The sequence below is a fragment of the Parasteatoda tepidariorum genome, chromosome 8, assembly GCF_043381705.1.
Source record: "Parasteatoda tepidariorum isolate YZ-2023 chromosome 8, CAS_Ptep_4.0, whole genome shotgun sequence".
NCBI classification, from domain to species: Eukaryota; Metazoa; Arthropoda; class Arachnida; order Araneae; family Theridiidae; genus Parasteatoda; species Parasteatoda tepidariorum.
The window spans coordinates 91,158,980-91,182,538 of NC_092211.1; the positions used below are offsets into that span (position 1 = coordinate 91,158,980).

The 23,559-nt window shown below is 29.4% G+C and overlaps 1 protein-coding gene across 4 annotated transcripts in view; it reads right to left on the reverse strand.

The window, feature by feature from the left end:
• The window catches only part of LOC107446551 (AT-rich interactive domain-containing protein 4B), a 64,656-nt gene that overhangs the window by 29,066 nt on the left and 12,031 nt on the right, over positions 1–23,559 (reverse strand). For all 4 annotated transcript variants that reach the window (XM_043049273.2, XM_043049271.2, XM_043049270.2 and 1 more), the window contains exons 6-11: positions 22,950–23,053; positions 13,040–13,264; positions 11,892–11,971; positions 1,318–1,427; positions 239–311; positions 59–153 (exon numbers count right to left, since the gene is read on the reverse strand). In XM_043049273.2, coding sequence (XP_042905207.1) covers positions 59–153; positions 239–311; positions 1,318–1,427; positions 11,892–11,971; positions 13,040–13,264; positions 22,950–23,053 — 687 coding nt within the window. The remainder of the gene's footprint in view (positions 1–58; positions 154–238; positions 312–1,317; positions 1,428–11,891; positions 11,972–13,039; positions 13,265–22,949; positions 23,054–23,559) is intronic.

Sequence of the window (23,559 nt, forward strand, 5' to 3'; positions counted from 1 at the left end):
TCTAATTGCAAAACAACTTAAAAAAATAAGCAATAGTGCTGACATAGTGTATATTTACTTTGTTGTAACCTCCTAATTTGTGCATGATCTTAAAAAGTTTATATAAGTTCAGATCTCTATTGCTCACTGTGGGTGCTTTATTAATAGGTGTACCTACAAATAATACATCATATTGTTACTATGAGATAAAAAAATTTAATGGAACATAAAATTACAAAAAAAATAATAATAAGTATACCTCTTTCATCCATAAACTTATAGAGCTGAGCAACAAATCTATCCTTTTCTTCACTAGGTTCATCATCAGAAGTCTATTTAAATGCAAAGTATGTTTTCAATGCAAAATTCAATTTCAATGCAAAGTACAATTTTAAAAATGTCGGATAAATATTTTGTTAGGCTTTGCGATTATATTACCCAGGATTGAAAATAATAAAATAATTTAACAGAGTCAGCATTTACAACGCCTGAGGATATTTTTTCACCCGCTGTTCATAATTTTAAAGCTAATAATTTTTGTAGATAGTTATTTTATTTACGTTGTACTAGAGCTGCACAATGGGCTATTGCCGACGGTTTTGGAAGCATCCCTGAGAATGACCTGAAGACAGGCCATCACAATTTTCATCCTCTGCTGAAGGGATGGTTCCTCCGCTTTCGTAGCCCAACAAACTGCGAATGAAGTAGAGCAATTTTTGGTCGAACAGTTTAACAAGGACCGATACAGCACACCCTCGATCCCCACTTAGTCTGATCAAAGTGGTCATCCACCCACTTTCTGACCACAGCCAGGGACGCTTGACTTCGGTGTTCTACTGGGAACTGTGTCTTTACAATCAGTCCACTGTGGGACCAAAAAATATTAAGAAGGAGAAAATATTGTACTATATTCCTATAAAATTAAGCAGAGAAGCAGAGGGAAGGGTAGATTTTTCTAAAAAATTATTTCTGACTGTAGACATTGTCAATAATGCAAAGCAGCAAATGAAGAAGCACTTTAAATAGAAATTGCATATTTACAAAGTTATGTACAATAAAATTGAAACATTTATAAATATTAACATACTATATTTATAAATTATCTATTAGTTTCTTAGAACTATTATCAATTCTATTTATTTATGATTAATTTTCCATTCTTTTAAAATTATTATATATATATATATTTATTATTTTTTAAATGATAATGTTGTTTACAGGATTAGTCTAAAATATCCCCATATTATTCAATGTTTCTATTTTTGTAAAAATTTTAACTTAATGAAAGCTATTTAAAATAAGTTAGAGGGAAAAAATAGAAAACTTATTATGACTTACATCACTTTCAAATTCATTACTCTCATCATCTTCCAAACCAATAAACAATACTTTATCCCAATGTGGGGGTAGTTCTTCCTTCTCAAGATAGAGAGTTGCTTTCTCTACAGCTAAAAAATAGTTTTAAAATAATTCAAACAGAATCCTCAATTTAAATTTGATATAATATAAATTAATATAGCATGATTTTGATACAGAATAATTTGTTTTGATCAATAAAAATATTTTAATTTTAAACTTTTAAATTTTTAAGAAGGGTTGGAAATACACAATCAGATGTTGAAATTAAATAAATTTTGGATCCATTTTGGGAGGTCATAAAACATTTATTACCACAAATAAGAAATTATGTTAGTATATTAGGTATCTATTACCATAACATCCCCCATACTATTATCAAACACCAATCATTCAATACCAAAGACCAATACTAGGGTCAGAAAAATTACATTATTTTTGTAGTTAACTAGAACTATTTTATAACAAACTATGACTACAACAACTTTTTTACAACTTGTAAATACAAGTTACTTTTTATGTTTTGTAGTCACTACTTATAGGAGACTAACATTGCAGAAGAACTTAATTTACAAATTCAAAATGGTCAAATTTATCAACTCAAATTTTTTTTTGTTGTTCAAAATGGTTTTGAACAAAAAAAAAAGGGGGGATTTTTAAACATGAGGAATTATAAAGAAATATTCATTCATGTTTACACAAGCCAGTTTGTCATTCTAAATCATTTTTAACAAATTCATCCCTTTAGCCTACAATTTTTTATGCCTTTGTCAACAGCAAAAATTTATTTACGAAACACTATGAAATTATTAAATACTTGCACTTTTGTTAAATGTCCAATGCTCTTTCATTTTTAAAAATAAAGAACAGTGAAAATTACATAGAAAATAAATTTCCTTCCATTGAAATAAAATCAATGTTTCATGAGAGTATATATGCATTTGAAGGTGTGGCCAAAGGGATAAATTAGCTATTATCCGTAATGGCTAATTTAAATACAGTCGGACTTCTATTTAACGAACTTCCATTTTGCAAATTTCTCTATTTTGCGATTTTTTTATTACAAATTAACTTTTAGAGAAAGCAGTAAAATCCCTTTCCCTTTTTGTTTGCATTTCAAACAAAAAACTCAGATAAAATTAATGTATTTTATCAGTAGGAATTACACTTAAGAATGCANTTGAACAAAAAAAAAAGGGGGGGGGGGTTTAAACATGAGGAATTATAAAGAAATATTCATTCATGTTTACACAAGCCAGTTTGTCATTCTAAATCATTTTTAACAAATTCGTTCCTTAGCCTAAAATTTTTTATGCCTTTGTCAATAGCAAAAATGTATTTACGAAACACTACGAAATTATTAAATACTTGCAATTTTGTTAAATGTCCAATGCTCATTCATTTTTAAAAATAAAGAACAGTGAAAATTACAGAAAATAAATTTCCTTCCATTGAAATAAAATCAATGTTTCATGAGAATACATTTGCATTTGAAGGTGTGGCCGAAGTGATAAATTAGCTATTATTCGTAATGGCTAATTTAAATACAGTCGGACTTCGATTTAGCGATTTTTTTTATTAGAAATTATATTCGTAATGGCTAATTTAAATACAGTCAGACTTCTATTTAACGAACTTCTCTATTTTGCGATTGTTTTTATTAGAAATTATATTCGTAATGGCTAATTTAAATACAGACGGACTTCTATTTAACGAACTTCCATTTTGCGAATTTCTCTATTTTGCGATTTTTTTTTAATTAGAAGTTAACTTTTAGAGAAAGCAGTAAAATCCCTTTCCCTTTTTCTTTGCATTTCAAACAAAAAACTCAGATAAAATTAATGTATTTTATCAGTAGCAATTACACTTAAGAATGCATGTGGTAATGTATGTTTAAAATAATTTCTATAATAAATGCAGCTATTATTTTATACATAAATTTAGCTTTTTATTTAGTTGAAAATGTATGTAGCATGATGATAATATAACACTGGATAATGTTTTGCTCTATTCTTGCTTTAGATGCAGATTTCTTTCATGGTTAAGATTTATAAAATAAATAGTAGATACAGTAAGACCTCGATTATCCGAGCTAATTGGGACCGCTAGTACCTCAGATATTGGAAACCTCGGTTAATGGAAATCATGTATAAAAACCTTCCGTGCTTGCAAATTTAACTACTTTTAAGGTAAAAAACAATAGAACGTTTTTTAAATGATGAAAATAAACATATATTAACTTATGTTTCACAGCTAAAAACATTTAAAAAGGAAATCAACTCTAGTAGTAAATTTAAAAAAGTAAAATGGAATTTTTTTTAACTATACTTATTTAAATATTGAAAGACGCATTTTCAAAAATAACTCAAATCTCAAGAAAATATTGTATTTTTAAAATTTAATATACATTCATTTGTTAAATTTACATTCTTTTAAAAAAGTCTGTTACCTTTTGTTGCAAAAGTCTAGAATTTCTATCATGGGCTGCCCTATCGTGCCAATTTTTGAGCAACAGGAGATCCATCGGTGTAGCATCGTTTCTTTGCTCCAAATATTTTAGGGCAGTTGTCAGTGCTTAAACACCTTCAGTATGACTTATAGTCGTAGAAACCTCAAAGTTCTCGTCTTCATTTTCAGCGTCATTAATGTCCGATGAAGGATTAACTGCTTGTATGATTTCTTCGTCGTTGAGAATTTCAAAATTTGGATGTTGATTTTCAACGTCCAGCCACTTGCAAATGTTCTCTTCCAAAACTTATTCACAACCTTCAATTCCATTGATGATCTCAAGAAGTTCCCCCGTCTGTCGATGTGTTTTCCGTCTGCTGGGATTCACCCTGTCTCTTCTCTTCTCAACAATTATTTTGTTGAATGATTTACGAATTGTAGCTGGATTCACTAATTGCCATGCCTGGGCAACCATGTAGATAACGTCTTTAGGTTTTCTTAGCATTCAAGAATATGAGCCTTGGCCTTCTCAAGAAGTTTTTCCCAGGCTAACCTTTTTCCTGCTAGTGTTTTCCAGTTTTGAGTTTTTAAGATCAAAAGGTCTTTTTCTAGTCATCTGGTCTTCATGATCCAATTTTCAAGTCCTTAAAGCCTTTACCAAATCGTCTCCTTGTAGTCAGTCCGTGGCTTATTTCTTCTTGAGATTTCACAACAATGGTTTTTTACAGAGTAGGGTTGTTAGCCCTACGCCCAACCTGGAGGGTCAGTCTCCTGATATAATCCCCAGAAGCAGGATGCTCTTACTACATGCATGAGCTACAGTGGGACTATTCTTTCAAACCCAGTCACCACACAGGTACTAAACTAACATTAAATTATTATTTTTTTGTATCACATTGCTAACTACACCATTTGTTAAAGAAAGTAGCTAACTACACTACAGACCAAAAAAAAGTAGAGACTATAAAAGTTTTTTTAGAGTATTACTTCCGACCAGTGCACCAGTAGTACATATTACCACAATTAAATAAGTATCATTGCTGCCAATAAAAATGAAGCCGATCCTTTAGATCTCCATCCTCCAAATAAGATAAGCTTTGTTCATATGCCACAGCATATTTGCAACCTTCAGCTCAATTTTAAAAAAATGCAGCATATTTAAACCACTAGATTTTTTTTTCTCTATCTGGTGATTAAAAATAATATCTAGTAATCTGAAACCACATGTTTATTTTGTTAATAGCTATGCTTTTAAAACGGGTTAAAACTAACTATAACTCTTATTAAAAAAAATAATAATTCAAAATCAATGGTAATTGAAATTAAAAAAAAAAATTTTACCGAAAAGCAAAATTAAGGAAAAAATAGTACTAATTCATAGAACAGAAATAGATAAAGCACCGATAATATTGACGTCAATGATAATTAATTTTGGTAATAGTTACAATTTGAAGTAAAAAGATATAATCGAATAAAACTAATCGAAAAATGGTTCTAATTCGTTTAAGGGCACATTGAAAATCGATAAACTAATATTGATGTCAATGATGATTAATTATTTTTGGCAATAAGTACTAATTGAAATAAAAAATAAGTAAGTACTAAGGAGCTAAGTTGATGGAGAAAATGGACTTATTCGTTATGAGATACCGTAAAAAGTCGCCATAATATTATTGACACCAATACTGTGCATATTTATAACAGATTTCTTACGACTCCTCGATGATATAAGTACCGGAGAAAGCTTGACTGTAGTAAATTATTACCACCATTATTATTACATTTATTACTACTTTTTTTGAAATTTCTGCTGCTTTTTAGCGTGTTTTTTTTTTAAAGAAGTTTTATCTATTTAGAATTAAAAATATTTTTATTTTCTTTTAGTATTTGTGGAGAGCCCACTTTTAGCTGGCAATAATTATTTTTTTTAACTGAAATACTTTTCATAAATTATGCCAATTTGTATGAAATAAAAGAAAATATACATGTTTTCAATTCAGTCCAATGATTAATCACAGATTAATAGGTTAAGTCTGTATAAAACTAGTTCCTACTATTTGTATTTCTTTTTACTGTTTGTTTAGTTTCTCTTTCTGGTAAGTGAGGAGGATAAAATGGTAAAACATTTCTTTAATAGTACATTCATATGTTTTCATTAATATAGATTCACAAAAGATGTTTGGGTATAAAAAAACTTCATTCGGGTTTGTAACTTCTAGACTAATGTGCTCGGCAGGGATTGTTAAAATTTTACATGTAGGTTATATGAGACCATTTAAGTACATTTAAAAGGAAACGCAAAAATATCCAACTTTTTAATTATTATAACCACTGCTAATAACTATCCTTATTTTAACCATCATTCATTTATTGAAAAAAGTTAGGTAATATCTAGTAACTGAAAAAAAAAAAAAAACATAAAATAATTTATATTTAAATTAATACTGCTTGTAAAATGATGAATCTACATTAAAAAATGAAAAAGATACTTTAATTTAAATGTTGAGTTATTTAAAAATTGTAACAAAAAAAATAGCAAAAAAAGTAAGAAATAAAAATCTGTTTACTACCCCAATTGAATACCAAGCATCTCCTTGTTAGGCAGGTTCTCTGCTATTGTGCCATTTTTGAAACTAAGATTTAACTAGTATTTAAAATATGCTTAAATTTTTAGAGCATTTTCTTTCAGGAATTTGCAGATTAATGTGCTTAAAGGGAATGAATAATCTTAAGGTACTGGAATACCAAATTTCCTCCCTAAGTGAGGCCCTCCTTATTGGTTAGTCTCTTTAACAAATGTAAAAGCTAGAAAATTATATGAAAACATTAGATTTATTGTGATTGTAATTCTAAATTACTAATGTATTCATTTATTACATTTCATTAAAAAAGTTACATTATTAAAATGAAACATTATATTCATGTGTATCATGCTGGCTTCCACCATAAGTAATCAATATCGTAAAAGAATACAAATCATTTCATTTAATTATGACTTATGACTGCAGTAACAGAAGATATAAAAATAAATCCTGAATAAAATATAATCCCTGATATCCTGAATAAAACATAATAAATAGTTTGTATTATATTTCTTATCCCTGAATAAAACCTGTTGCAAATCGTTTATGACATAATGCTAATCGGAAATAAATATAATTATTCTATTCCTAACAGCTAAATTTTTAAATAAAGTGGAAAATTAAAAAGAATTAAATATTTTAGAAAAATGTTTGAATTTTTTAAAATCAAACTGAATTTGCTAAGAGAAAAAAATTTCCTTCTTGACTGATAAATAGTTATTTTTATTATAGTTTGCAAAGCCTTACAAATCGCTTATGATATAACATCATAAGTGTCAAAAACCAACCTAATTACCACTATTCTTTGCCAATACTCAAAAGCATAGCTACTTAACTTATAAACAATAAATACCTCATAAGCAATTAATTCATTTAATGAATTATTATGGTGAGAATTTTTCTGCTTTCATTAAGCATTAAAAATTGTGATTTATACAATAAAGCATAAAAGTTGCAATTAATAAAATAAATTTTCTTCAAACCACACAAATCGTCAACTATGAAACACATTTAATTGGCCTTCACATAGCCTTATTTCATGACTTGAACATGAATAAAAATTAAAATAGTAAATATTCTTTTGTTTTGATTCTAATTTTGTAAATCAAAATTTTCAGTTCCCAATCTTACTATGGGAGACATTAGAAAAATGGGAGTTTTTGACTTCTAATCATTCACAGATTTATTTTTCTAAATTATTATTAGAACAATAATANGAGTTTATTTCCACAGTGGAAATAAAAGGGATTTTTTTGTTGAAAAAACCCACTTATCGTTCCAAGTGGGTTTTTTCAAGGTGGGCCCACCCAATAAAACCCGGGCGGGTTTTTTCAAAGTGGGCCCACTTGGCGAACCCTGATTGAGAGTACAGCGTAAACTCTAAGAATGCAAGATTCAAAATGAATCTAAATAAGTAAAATTGTAAACAAATTAAAAAGCTTGATTTTTGATTTTTTATTTGTATTTCAAATTCAGAGACATTTAAAAAATTGAATTTTCTCATTTGCTAAGCGGAAGCTAGTGTTATACAATAAGCTATAAACGATTCAGTTTTTACAATTGTAAAGATATCAGTTATGTTTGCTATGTTATATCTTTAATAAAAAGAGATATTATTTGAGCATTCTCTTATACTTACTTATATTTTATTTGTTATGCCAGGTTATCTGAATGATCAACAAGATCGTGGTAGCATACGCAAACTACATCACCAAATTATTAGTTCTAAGTTTATCTGAAATTACGTGCTTATTTTGTTTATATTTCTGCTTTCAAATTGTGATTTTACAAAAATAAACAATTCGCGATCGCAACAAACTATAGGGGCGTTGTTGTATGCGACGAATACCTGCGATTTCAGAGAACAGTCAGTCAGTTACTCTGGAGATGTCTTTAATGCAGCATGTAGTATTGTAACGCTCCTTCTTTATTGAGGCTTATTAAATTTAAAAAAGAAAAATTTTTGATATTCTTTCTTATGCCAAAGAAAAGAAAATGGTATCTCTTTTTTTTTTTTAGAGAAGGAACATCCAAAACACATGGGAAAAATATTTGTAAGTAAACAGAAGAAAATATGTATCTTCTAATTAGAGTTAAAACCCAATGCCTGAGAAATAGTTTTACTAAATTTAATGATATAACATGAAAGGCTCATTTAAACTTTACATTCCATAGTTTTAAGAATCATATTACTTTAAACATTAAAATGAACAAAAAGTAGGACATAAAGCCCCATAATTTTATATAATTTAATTTTGTAAACAAAGTTTTTTGACAACAATTTTTATCAAAAAAGTTTAAGTTTCAATAAAAATCATTAATTAGTAACTAAAAAACGCAAAATAAAGAATGCTTACAAAACAAACAAAAAAAAAAACAATTCTTTTTTGACGCCATTTTTTAGTGCTACAAAAATGCCTCTTTGGGATTTGCCAATAACAAAACAAGATACAATTTTATTTTTTCAGGAGCAAAATATTTTACTGAAAAAACGAAAATGTACCATTTCCCATGACATGAAACTTTATCTTGGTAAACGTACGAATATTCCCATGACATGAGACTTTATCTTGGTAAACATAGGTTTTGGAAGTGTTATTTCATTTGGAATCTTATTTATCAGAGTTCATATGGCGATATGATTGTTTTGAATCTATGCTAAACTCTATATCGGCCCATTTTCCACCCAAATCCGATTGGCTACTTTGATTTTAAATAAAGTGTTTTATTTTATGATTTGTAGCAAAAATTTTAAGTGTCGATAGGCGAGACTTAAAAACCGCCAAATCTGTAGCGGCAGTGGCGTTAATATGTAAGTACCGAAATTTTATTCCATACTTTTCTGAATCATATTACTTCAAACATTAGAATATACAAGAAGTATACATAAACACGTAATATTAAAAAATTTAATTTTTCAAAAAAAGTATTTTGATAACAATTCTTATCAAAAAATTATCAACTAAAAAACGCAAAATAAAGAATTCCTAGGATAAAAATCTATTTTAGAAATTCTTCATATTGAAATAAAAACTTTCATATTGTTTCTTTTTTTCTTATTCTTATAGTTCTTAATCAGACGTAAAAAACCATTCTGAAGAGAACTATCAACAAATAAGAAGAACAAAAATATTTACAACCAAATTTTTTATTATTAAAATCATAACACTCACCTGTTTTATAAATCCGCAGAATTCTAAATGAAATGGTGAATTATGAATGACTGAATGATGGCATTCATGAAATGACTATTCTGATGAATTTGTTTGAGTTATTTGTATTTCATGTTTTTTCCTGGACTTCTATACAAAACCATCGGGGTACTGAGGGAGTTAATTTAGGAATTTGCTTCTCCCTCAATTAGAAATGATTTTGTTTTATGTCTACTGGGGCCGGTACCCCCTGAAGACGTCGGCCTTGGTGGTCATATTTTTATTGCCTTCGTTTCCTTTATTGCCACTTTTTTTGAAATTTCTGCTGCTTTTTAGCGCTTTTTTTTTTCCAAAGAAGTTTTATCTATTTAGAATTAAAAATATTTTTATTTTCTTTTAGTATTTGTGGAGAGCACACTTTTAATGGCTGGCAATAATTCTTTTTTTTTTAACTGAAATACTTTTCATAAATTATGCTAATTTGCATGAAATAAAAGAAAATATACATGTTTTCAATTCAGTCCAATGATTAGTTACAGATTAATAGGTTAAGTCTGTATAAAACTAGTTCCTACTATTTGTATTTCTTTTAACTGTTTAGTTTTTCTTTCTGGTAAGTGAGGAGGATAAAATGGTAAAACATTTCTTTAATAGTACATTCATATGTTTTCATTAATATAGATTCACAAAAGATGTTTGGGTATAAAAAAGCTTCATTCAGGTTTGTAATTTCTAGACTAATGTGCTCGGCAGGGATAGTTAAAATTTTACATGTAGGTTATATGACACCATTTAAGTACATTTAAAAGGAAACGCGAAAATATCCAACTCTTTAATTATTATAACCACTGCTAATAACTATCCTTATTTTAACCATCATTCATTTATTGAAAAAAGTTAGGTAATATCTAGTAACTGAAAAAAAAATACCATAAAATAATTTATATTTAAATTAATACTGTTTGTAAAATGATGAAGCTTCTTTAAAAAACGAAAAAGATACTTTAATTTAAATGTTGAGTTATTTAAAAATTGTAACAAAAAAAAATAGCAAAAAAAGTAAGAGATAAAGATCTGTTTACTACCCCAATTGAATACTAAGCATCTCCTAGTTAGGCAGGTTCTCTGCTATTGTGCCATTTTTGAAACTAAGATTTAACTAGTATTTAAAATATGCTTAAATTTTTAGAGCATTTTCTTTCAGGAATTTGCAGATTAATGTGCTTAAAGGGAATGAATAATCTTAAGGTACTGGAATACCAAATTTCCTCCCTAAGTGAGGCCCTCCTTATTGGTTAGTCTCTTTAACAAATGTAAAAGCTAGAAAATTATATGAAAACATTAGATTTATTGTGATTGTAATTCTAAATTACTAATGTATTCATTTATTACATTTCATTAAAAAAGTTACATTATTAAAATGAAACATTATATTCATGTGTATCATGCTGGCTTCCACCATAAGTAATCAATATCGTAAAAGAATACAAATCATTTCATTCAATTATGACTTATGACTGCAGTAACAGAAGATACAAAAATAAATCCTGAATAAAATGTAATCCCTGATATAATAAAACATAATAAATAGTTTGTATTATATTTCTTATCCCTGAATAAAACTTGTTGCAAATTGTTTATGACATAATGCTAATCGGAAATAAATATAATTATTCTATTCCTAACAGCTAAATTTTTAAATAAAGTGGAAAATTAAAAAGAATTAAATATTTTAGAAAAATGTTTGAATTTTTTAAAATCAAACTGAATTTGCTAAGAGAAAAAAATTTCCTTCTTGACTGATAAATAGTTATTTTTATTATAGTTTGCAAAGCCTTACAAATCGCTTATGATATAACATCATAAGTGTCAAAAACCAACCTAATTACCACTATTCTTTGCCAATACTCAAAAGCATAGCTACTTAACTTATAAACAATAAATACCTTATAAGCAATTAATTCACTTAATGAATTATTATGGTGAGAATTTTTTTGCTTTTATTAAGCATTAAAAATTGTGATTTATACAATAAAGCATAAAAGTTGCAATTAATAAAATAAATTTTCTTCAAACCACACAAATCGTCAACTATGAAACATATTTAATTGGCCTTCACATAGCCTTATTTCATGACTTGGCCATGAATAAAAATTAAAATAGTAAATATTCTTTTGTTTTGATTCTAATTTTGTAAATCAAAATTTTCAGTTCCCAATCTTACTATGGGAGACATTAGAAAAATGGGAGTTTTTGACTTCTAATCATCCCCAGATTTATTTTTCTAAATTATTATTAGAACAATAATAAATAACACAAAATCTGAGTTAGAAAAGGATAAAAAAAATCTTTATATAAGAAATAAAATGATTACCAGAACGTAGAGCATTATTTTCTACTTTTTGTCCACATTCTTTAGTAAATTCTCGTATATCACGCTTAGGAACCTGGTAGCTAAAATTACAAACAAAATAAATAAACATCTTTAGATTTTTAAACAAAGAAAACTATAATATTTATCTGTCAGGGGTCTGCCTAGGTTTTTCTGAAAGGTACCTATTTTGTGAAATTTTAGACATAATTTGTAAAAATTAAAAACTATATTAAAAAATCAACACAAAAATATCGTACAAATATGGATTTATCGTTTCTTACGGGATATGAAAATAAAATGTTAAGAAAATATTTTGCGAAATTTCCTAAAGTTGAATTTGTGAAGGTACCGCTAAATGGCAGTCAATTTGGCCTAGACAGACCCCTATTTGTTAACACATAAATTAGTAGCTCATAATAATTAGCTATATATAATAAGTCCAGAAATAGAAATGTATCTAAATGTTCCAAACTAAGACTCCAGATAAGAAAAATATTTTTTCACAAACCACCCAAGACCAAAAAATAAATTGACGAAAAAAATTTAATTTCTTTTTTTTAGTCTAAAGTTAGAATTTAAGCAAACTTAAGCCATTGTAAAAACAGAGAAACTAAAAAATTAAGAAAAAAGCACTTCAAGAAAGGTAGGAAGGACAATGTTAACTACAGCCAATTCTGAGTTCTATCATACTGTTTGTCTAAGATAGGTAATCTGACCGCCACTAAGTCTGCGGCAGTCTGGTGCTATGGAAGCAAGAAGAGGGCATTTTAGGGAGGGTAGCTTCGATGAAAGAGGTCTCCTTCTTTCTCGCCGAAACCAGTCCTAAAGAGGGACCCGCACCCCTACTTGAAATAATCATACCTCGTTACCATAGTCACCGCCACAGCCCCAGACGAATGTCTGGAAGAGAACCAATCTTAGACAAACAGTACTTATGTTATATTATTATATATATATAACATGTACATATAATTCATTACTAAATTTAAACCTAATTGTTGTCATATTTATTATCTATATAAAAATGCTACCACTTTTTGAGAATTCACCTGCAATTATTGGCATTTCCAAAAACAAGGATTTTTAGCACAAATAACCTAAACAATATGTTTTTCATTAAATTAAAAAAAACTAAAAAGTTTACATACTATTTCCCATCTTTAAAAGATCGGATCAAATGCTCTTCTTTTAGAATTTTAATATTGGACTGAGGTGGAAGAGGAACAATGAGCCCTGGATACCAATTATCTTTCTTTCTACGATCACCATAATCAACGCACACAACTTTTCCAAGATCGGGATCTCTTTCTTTTCCTCTGATTGCCTTCAGCTTACGAGGAAGGCTGTCTTCATCATCACTACTCTCATAATCTCTGAAAGAAGAAAAAGTAATTAAATGATTAAAATACTTTTCTTGCCCATTAGGAAAATAAATATTTTACAGCAGAAAAAAGCAAAATCTGCTAGGAAAATCACTTCATTGTTTTTGAGAAGATATGCATTACTACCTAGAATTTTTTACAGTTATAACATAAATATAGGACATTTTTTCACCCAAGTGAAAGTATATAGTGTTTATAATTAAAAATAATAAAGGCTTATTTTACTCCTCTCGAAAGATAACTAAAAAGGAAATAGCTTTACTAGAAGTTTTTCCACTTTCTCACTGTTTTATTTTCAGCTCTATCGCCCATTAAGAAAGCCATTAATAGAATTAATATTTTTTTAAAGCAGAGAAACATAATTAAATAAAAAGAGTCGTTTTTAAAACTATACTTTTAGAATTCAATTAAATAATTAGGCATATATAAGCAAAAAAATGAGTTATGAGAATTATTTGTTTTTCTTATTTTATTATTAATCAACCTTTTAATACAAGAATAAGTCAAATAAAAAGATTGATAAATAAATATTATAAAAGGGATGAAAAAATACTGAAATTTTTTCAAACTGTTCAGCTTAAAACTTAACATCAAGGAATAAACTTTGTCATCCTTTCATAAAACTTTTACTAACATAGAAAAGCTATCAACAATAACAAGAAAGAAAAAAAATTGTGAAAGAAAAAATTTAAATATTACTCTTATTAGCTATTTCACCATGAATTAAGACATGAATAAGTCACTTAAAAAAATTATATCAGGGATGAGAGTAGTTCGGGAAAAAAAAAAGAAATAAAATCCAAAAATATGTAAAAAAATAAAATTTGGAAAGCACAATATTCAGAAATTTTTTTATAAAAAGGGATCAATTTTAAAGATACAATGAAATCCCACCACAGATAAATTACACTTCATTTGTTTAGAAATTTTATTACTAATTTATATTATTCTCATGATGTTACTCAGATATTGTTGTCTTTATGGAAAAACTCAACTGCCATTTTTTTCACAGCTGTCAATTCATACTTTACTCTTTGAATAGCATCAAATGATCATAATACCAGACAATTTATAGCAGCAAAATTTAAGATTAGTTAAAAAAAAAAGAAAGAAAGACATATTTTAACATATATTTGAAATGTTAGCAGTTGTTAGTAAGTTTAAGCAATTAATGCTATTAAAAAAAAGTTTGAAGGCAAAAAAAAAAAAATCATATACACATTTAAAAGTTAATCATATACACGTGTATATAATTTCCAATGTATATACTGCAGGATTCATTCCAAACCTTAAAAAGAGCAGGGCATGAGAAACTGAAAATCGTACCATATTCCCTACCTCCTTTCAAAAGGTTCACAAATATTTTCATAGTTATTAAGAAATCTAAAATAAGCAAATTTCTTAGTTTTATCATTTAAAATAATCATATTTTTAAAAAGAAATAGGTAAACTGAGAAATAATTCCTCAGTTAAATTTGCACATTCTATAAATCGAATTTTTAAAATAAATGTAATTCTACAATTCTGAAAATGACGCCTGCAGTAATAACAAGTATTAAAAATATCGGGTTTATAAAAATGTTAAAATGATTTAAAGAAACTATTAAAAGAAACATGAAAAATTTATGTGGATTTACTATAGAATCATAACAAATCTAGCACGTAAATAAGTAATTATTAAAATACATAATTTGTTAGCCATAACACCCTATTAGGTATATCAGAGCTGGAAAAACCATGTGGAAATAGATACAAAAAGGCGAACACTCGGAGAAAAAAATTATCTGTGAACAACATGAATGAGTGAGAGTAATAAAAAGTTACTCTTTTAATTCGAAATACATACTTGTCTTAATAACATCATACAAAAAATATTAGAATAAGAAAAAACAAATAGAAATGGCTGAAAAAAAGGATGAGAAATTAACATGGATTAATGACAGAGTTGTTATGAATCGAATTTGTCAAAAAGTGAAAACTTAAATTTTAAATTTGGACATCATAATAACACCATATAAAAATACTAATATTTAAAAAAGTTGGTGAAAAGAGCTAAGAAACTACCAGCCTCCAATGATGTGAAATTAAGTTTTGTACATGCTTTATTAAAAGCAGTGTTATAGATTTTTTTTTTCTTTATCAGACACTTTCAAAAAAAAAAATTAATTTTTTTTTTTGAAAAAAGGTTATAAAAAGGAATTTAGAATAACTAAATTCATTTGAACAACAAATTGGCTGATCTAGATGAAAGAAATTTAAATAGTATGCGAAATGTGCACTGGTCTGCCGATTCATATAAAAATGTGAGAAAATAATACTTTGGAGGCCTGACACGAAAGCCTGAGAATCGGCAGGTCCCCAATAAATAATGATAGAAACAACCAGTCCCATTGAATATAAGAATAACCAATCGAAATCAAGAAGTCTGACATAGTCACATAGCAACAAGGGTTTCATTAAGTTGTTTTCCCCTTTCCTTCCTTTTTGAGAGTGTGGTTAACCTTGTCATCAAAATCGATCTGGATACCAGCAAAATTGTGTCACCTTCAAATAACCCTCTTAGAGACGTAAGCTAACAAATGTTCCACAAGCCTACTTTAGGATCTATTGTTAACCGTTTTTATCCTCGTAACCTTCATTTCTTGCTTGGAATAGCTGCAGTTAACACATGCTTGAAGATACAAAAATGTAAAAACTGTTTCTATCCCTTTCAAAAGGGAATGTAATTGCTAATTCAGTAATGAATAAGTTAATAGATTGTTACCGAATGCATTGTGAAGATTTATATCATTTCAATAAGATATAGATATATATTTTTTAAGATAGCTTTGGCAGACATTTTTTATGATGTTGCATTTTTGTCCTCTGGGAAATAGCTGAATATCCCTTTTGTTGTCACCTACCTATCATGTTGGATACACTCAGCCTAACAGGTCGGTAATATAGTGTATTAATTACAAAGATGATAAAAACCAGCCGAATAGAAATGGTGCAAATTATTGACCCTAGAGAGAGAAAAAAAAAAATGATCAACTCAAAGGGAAGTTGAAGGATTGTGATTCCTGAACTGATGAATTCGGGTGTCAAAAATAAAGGAATATACAGTACAGATGGATTGTTTATTTTATTAATCGTCCCATAATTCCACATTTCTTGTCATTTAGTTTTTATCAGGTGCGTTCAAATATAAAGGGGCAAATACCATTTTTGTTATTTATCCTTTCCTTTCACATCTAGCTGCAAATTCCTACATATTATTTTGAACCCCGGGCTGCTAAAAATTTTAAATCAACAGGGGTCTGTCCAGGCCAAATTTACTACCGTTTAGCGGTACCTTCACAAATTCAACTTTAGGAAAAACGGTAGTTTCACAAATTCAATTTTAGGAAAAACGGTAGTTTCACAAAATACTTTTTCTTAAAATTTTATTTTTGTATCCCTTAAAAAATGATAAATCCATATTTTTGTGTTGATTTTTTAATATAATTTTTAATTTTTCACAAATTATGTCTAAATTTTCACAAAATAGGTACCTCTCAGAAAAACCTAGACAGACCCCTGATCAAATGCATGTGGAGAAACTTTGCATCACACTCCCTCAAATGGCAATATTACTTTCAGTCTTTAAAATCAGGCATTATTTCCTGCAGGTTCATAGTAGAATTTAATGAAAAACAAATGTTAAGCTTATTTTTATATACAAAGCTCAACTTGGGTAAAGAATGTACTGCAACATTGTTTAGGATTTTTATGCATCTACATTTTGAAAAATGCAAATAGAGTAATTGTACTACAAAGCACAAGTTGATCTTATTTTGCTTTCTATATATCACAGAAAAAGTGAAAATATTAAAAAAAGATTAAATCGGGAAGAACTAATGAATTCCATTAGGCAGTGAGGTAAGAAAGAGGCATGAGACAAACCCATAATTTTGATTTAGCATGCACTTCTGCGCATTCTAATGAAAAAGTATAGGTATTTGTCACCTGTATTCATTTCTTTTACTACTGTCCGCGCCCTCATTGGCTAGATTGTAATGTGCCAAGCACAGTTTTCTAGCGTTCTTTTCTCATTCAATAAAAAATTATCAAATGTCCACTTGACTCCATTAGCTCCGACATCTTTGGTCCTAGCGACCCAGAGCAGAGAACTAGCCTCAATATGAGCACAATTAACTCAATAACAAATCTTAATCGCCAACGTGGGGCAGTTAAAAAAAATAAACAAAATCCAAAAATTTTTGGAAGAACATTCAACGTACAAGATGCAAGCGCCGCTGCCATCATTCTCAAAAAGAAATTGAAGGTGGCGATGGAACTACAAGCATCGATATCAGAACTGATAAAAGCATATACACTACTTCCGAAAGAAATTGATCTAAAAGACAACCTAGATGTTGCTCAACATATAGAAGATGAAATCGAAGAAATAGAGGTAAAGATTAATATTTTACTCTCTAAAATTGATAATAATAAACCTAATGAAACGGAATCAAATGATTCATGTACCAATATATATAAAATTCCTGATTTACTATTACCTTTCTTTTCCGGAAAATATGAAGAAGTTCAAAATTTTAAAATTCAATTTAATTCTATCATTGGAAATAATAAAGAGTTGAGCGACACACAAGGACTGTGATATCTTAAAAGCTGCCTCAAAGGCGAAGCAAAACGCCTTGAGTCAGCCCAAGATACATTTGAATCTTTATGGTCTACCCTTGAAGATAGATACAAGAACAAACAAGCAGTTATCGATTGCCATGTTAATAAATTATTAAATTTTTCAAGAGTCCCTGACTCTCCTAATCAGCCCATGCAATTAATCGATAACACTAAATGTAATTTATGAGCATTAAACTTGCTTGAATTTAAATCAAATGAGCTATCAGATACATTGATTACGCACATTTTATTCCAAAAACTCGATCCAGAAGTTAGAAAAAGTTTTGAAATGAAATTGTCGAAAAACGAAATACCCAAACTAGACAATTTTCTAAGTTTTTTGGAAGAACGTTCTAGAATTACGCAAGGTCTTAATATTAAAGAGGAAAGAAAGAAGCCTCATTTTAGTTCAAGGCCAAATACAGAGAAAATGTATTTAATTAAATCGAAAATTTATAAGCCATGTTTACTAGGTTGTAGGGAAAGTCATAATTTTTAGACTAGAAATGCGATAAATTCAAATGAATGAGTGTAAATCAGCGAATTGAAATAGTAAAAACACATAATTTGTGTTTTGCATGCCTAAATAAGCACTTTCCTAATCCTTGCATATCAAAATACTGCTTTTGTAAAAGCAAAGATCATCATTCTTTACTTCATGAAAATAAAAAAAATTAGTAATTTACTTTTGATACACCAGCAGAAGAGAAAAGGGAGACAGACATCTTGTCACCCCTCTCCCCTCCTTTCACTCCTTCGAACGCTTTGTTTATGAATAAAAACAAAAATGCTAATTGCGTGATTTTAAATACAGCGGTTGTTTACATTAAAGATGGGCAGGGAATATTTAGACCATTAATAGCCACTTTAGATAGCTGTTCAAGTTCGAATTTAATAAGCAGTAGAACTGCTAATTTATTGGGTTTAAGGAAACAAAAAACAAATATTCCGATTTCTGGTGTTAATGACTCGTGCATTACAGCTAAATCATTTGTTCGTACCGAGTTAACAAATGAAGAAAATAATAAATCTTACTATTTAGACTTGTTAATAGTTCCAAAAATTGCTGTTCTTCCACCCACATTTAATAACATATCGAATTTAAGTTTATCTGAAAAAATAAAACTTGCCGATAATAATTGGAATAAACCAAAACGAATTGATGCTCTTTTAGGAGCAGAATTATTCTTCGAACTATTGGGTACGAATAAAATTAAAATTAAAGATTCCCAATTAATATTAATTGAAACGTTTTTTGGTCATGTTGTATCGGGAGTTGCGAACAACCTAAATTCTAATTTAGAGAAAATGAACGATTCGTGTTTTTTACTTGTTGAAACCGAAAATCTTGTTAAGGCGTTAACTTCCTTTTGGGAAATAGAACGCGTAAACGAAAATAAACCAATGGTTGATGACGAATTAAACTATTGTAATGAGCATTTTTTAAATACTCACTACCGAAAAACAGATGGTAGATACGGGGTTGAATTGCCGATTAAACAACAATATTCAGATAATATTTTATTAGGTGATTCAAAACAAATTGCGTCTAACAGATTAAAACAATTATGGAATCGCTTATATTGTGATCCTAAATCAAAAGAATTGTACATTAGTTTTATTTGCGAGTACAAATCTTTAGGTCACATGGAACAAATTTGCGATGATTCAATTCCGGACGAAGGATATTTTTTACCCCATCATGGTGTATTGCGACCATCCAGCACTTCAACTAAATCAAGGGTAGTTTTTGATGGGAGTTGTAAAACTACGAATGAAATGTCCTTAAATGATTTTTTATGTAAAGGCGGAATCATACAGGACGATCTTTTTTCAATTATGGTTCGTTTTAGAAAACATATTTTCGCATTTACTGCCGATATAAATAAAATGTTTCGGCAAATCGAAATAAATCCGTTGCAAACTAAGTATCAAAAAATTTTATGGAAAGAGGGGAGGGAGGAACCACTCAAGGTGTACAATTTGAAAACCATGGTTGAACTATGGCTGTGCATCCAGTCCCTATCTTACTACAAGAGTTCTACATCAAATCGCAACCGATGAAGAAAAGAATTTTCCTAATGCCTTCAAGATTTTAATGAACGATTTTTATATTGATGACTGCCTTTTGAGGTCAAACAGTATTGAGGAATTTAATGAACTAAGACAACAACTAACTAAGCTCCTTCAAAAGGGACAAATGAACTTACATAAATGGCGTTGCAATGCCATTGATACTTCAACGGAAGCATCTCAATCTTTTCCCTTCAAACAAGATTGTGCAGATACTACCATAAAAACTCTTGGAATACTGTGGAATAGTAGAAAGGATACTTTTCAGTTGAATGTCACAGCAGCTTTAAGCTCGAATTACACTAAACGTTAAGTGCTAAGCCAAATTGCTAAAATCTTTGACCCATTGGGCCTACTTGGTCCTGCTATCTGCAGTGCTAAAATATTCATGCAGCAATTGTGGCTTTTAAAATGTGACTGGAACGAAATGATTCCACCTCACGTTTACCAAAAATGGGAAAAATTTTTATGATCTCTTTCTTCCATAGAAACTTTGCATATCCCAAGATGAATTATGATCCTGGAACCAACGATTATTCGTCTTCATGGCTTTGCAGACGCCAGTGAAAAGGCCTACGGTGACTGCATCTACATACAAACTGTTTCCAAATCCAATGTGCCTTCCAGTCAGCTAATCTGCAGCAAAAGCAGAGTGGCTCCTATTAAGACCATAAGTATCCCAGACTTGAACTTTCAGCTTGCTTACTATTGTGTCAACTCGTGCATCAAGTTATTTCATCTCTAAAAATTAAATTCGATCAAGTCATCTTGTACTCCGATTCCACGATTGCTTTAGCTTGGATCAAGACCTCACCCAATCTCCTTAAGACTTTCGTCTGCAATCAAGTGGTACAACAACTGTCCAAGGACTTTTGCTGGAAACACATTGCCTCAGAATTTAACCTGGCAGAGGCCTTGTCCAGAGGTCAAGATGCCTTTGTTTTTTCTAGCAATAAACTTTGCTGGAAAGACCCTATGTTCCTGAGTGAGAATATAATTAAAAACAATGAACCTGAACTAGATTTAATTCCTGATTGTGAACTTTTTCAGAAAGAGCTGAAACCAGTTCTGCTACTGACTTTAATCACCAACAATGACTTTATTGATGACTTTTTAAATCTTTTAAATAATTACATGAAACTAATAAGAATTTTAGCTTCTATTTTTAGGTTTCTTTCAAATTGTAGAAATGTTAATAAATTTAGGGGTCCTCTCAAAGTAGAAGAATTAGATAAAGCCAGAAATGTTATTATAAAACAGGTGCAAGGTGAGTACTTTGTTGCAGATATCTCAGCCTTAAAGAAAGGTAAGCCTGTTCCTGTGAATAGTAAATTGAAATTTTTGAATCAATTTTTAGATCAAGATGGTTTGCTTAGAGTTGGTGGTCGGTTGACCAATTCTAATTTAAATTATAATTCTGTTCATCAAACAATAATACCTCCTGGCCATAAACTTTCTAAGATTACTTTTTCTTATTTTCATTTGAGAGATTTGCATGTTGGTCCTCAAGGACTATTAAATACGGTACTAAAAATTTTTTGGTCAATCAGTGGCAGAAAATTAGCTCGTCAAGTTGTGCAAGATTGTGTGGAGTGTTTTAAAATAAGGCCAACAGTCTCTTCTCAAATAATGGGTGATCCCCCTCCTGAGAGGGTGATTCCTACCCCATCCTTCTAGAATGCAGGACTTGACCTGTGTGGTCCATTTTGGATTAAATATCGTAACCAAAAAAAGGGGTTATATAACAAAGTATATGTAGCTATTTTCATATGCATGGTCACTAAAGCTGTACATTTTGAATTATTGTCTGATTTAACATCTAGTGCTTTAATAGCTACACTTAAACGGTTTTTTGCCCGCAGAGGTAAAAGTTGTACTATATCTTGTGACAATGCGTCCAATTTTGTTGGCGCTTCGGCTGAGATAAGCAAATTATTAAAGTCTTCAAATGCTAAAAAAGATCATTTATCTGGTTTCCTTTCATCGGAGCAAGTACTGTGGAAACATCTATCCCCTCGTTCACCAAATTTTGGCGGATTATGGGAGAGAGGAGTCGGACAATTCAAATATCACCTTAAAAGAACCATTGGTTCTACGAAATTAACATTAGAATTTCTAACCATAACTATTCAAATAGAAGGTATACTTAATTCCCGTCCCCTTTCTCCTATGTCATCTGAGCCAGAAAATTATGAAATTTTGACTCCTGGACATTTTTTAATTGGAAGAGCAGTTAATGCACTTCCTGAGCAAAATTTGATTAAATTTAGAGAAAACTTGCTTAACCGATGGCAGAAAACGCAAACAATTGTTCAAAGAATATGGAAAAATTGGTGTAACTCTCATCTCAGTCATTTACAACAAAGATCAAAATGGTTGTTTCAAAAACAAAATGTTAACCCAGGTATGATGGTTCTGGTAAAAGAAAACAATTTACCTATATATAAATGGGTTATAGGTCGAATTTCTGAAATTATCACCGGTAAGGATGATAATGTCCGTGTGGTGTTCATACGCACACCTCATGGAATTTTCAAAAGAAGCATTTCAAATATTGCTGTGTTACCAATTGTTAACAATACTTAAATTTATATGTTGAATTCAAAATGTGAAAAAATAATTGTATTAATATTGCTTAAATTTGTATTTTGATTGTTGTTATTTTTATGATTATTGAAACATTCAAATGTCAGAATATTTCAATGGGGGCCGGGATGTCCGCGCCCTCATTGGCGAGATTGTAATGCGCCAAGCGCAGCTTTCTAGCGTTCTTTTCTCATTCAATAAAATATTACCAAACACAACAGTCCACTTGACTCTATTAGCTCCGACAACTACCTCAGTGTGTGGCCTGCATTAGAGTTGGCAGGTGATTTCTGTTGCTAGGATGAAACAAAATAAAATATGGTAAAAAAATTAAAATAATATATATACTTACAGAGACGAATTAACAGTAGAACGTCTTTTGCGCTTGAATTTCCCACTGCCGATAACTGGTGTTCCGAAATGCTCAGGATTAGTTAATGGAAATTGATCTAGAGTCTGAAATAATGATCAAAAATAAAATCTTACTATGCTAAATTGATATAATAATTAAATATAGAAAACAACTGAAAAAACTTTTTAGACATAAATGAAAATATATAAGGTGTAAGGTAATATAAAACATTTTAAATAGCTTTTAACATAATAATTGGATTTTTTAGGTACTAAGATACAGTCTTAATGGTTGAAAAAGTTAAATACTTGAAATAATTATGGATATTTTAAGTTAGTTATAAGCTCAAACATAAAAACATATTTTCTTTGAAAAAAAAAAAACCTTTTTTAAGAAGAATTCAGATTTTTGATCTCATATTTTTGAAAAATATGAAAATATTGTCAGGAGAAAAAAAGTTACAAAAGGCAAGACAGCAGTTGAAAATTAGAGTTCAACTTTTTTGCACATTTAGTCATATTCCTAGAATCAAACATTTTTTGATCATCTAAAAAGTTTCATACAAAAAATTATTTATTAAGACAAGGGTGTCTAGCGAGAAGACATTTTC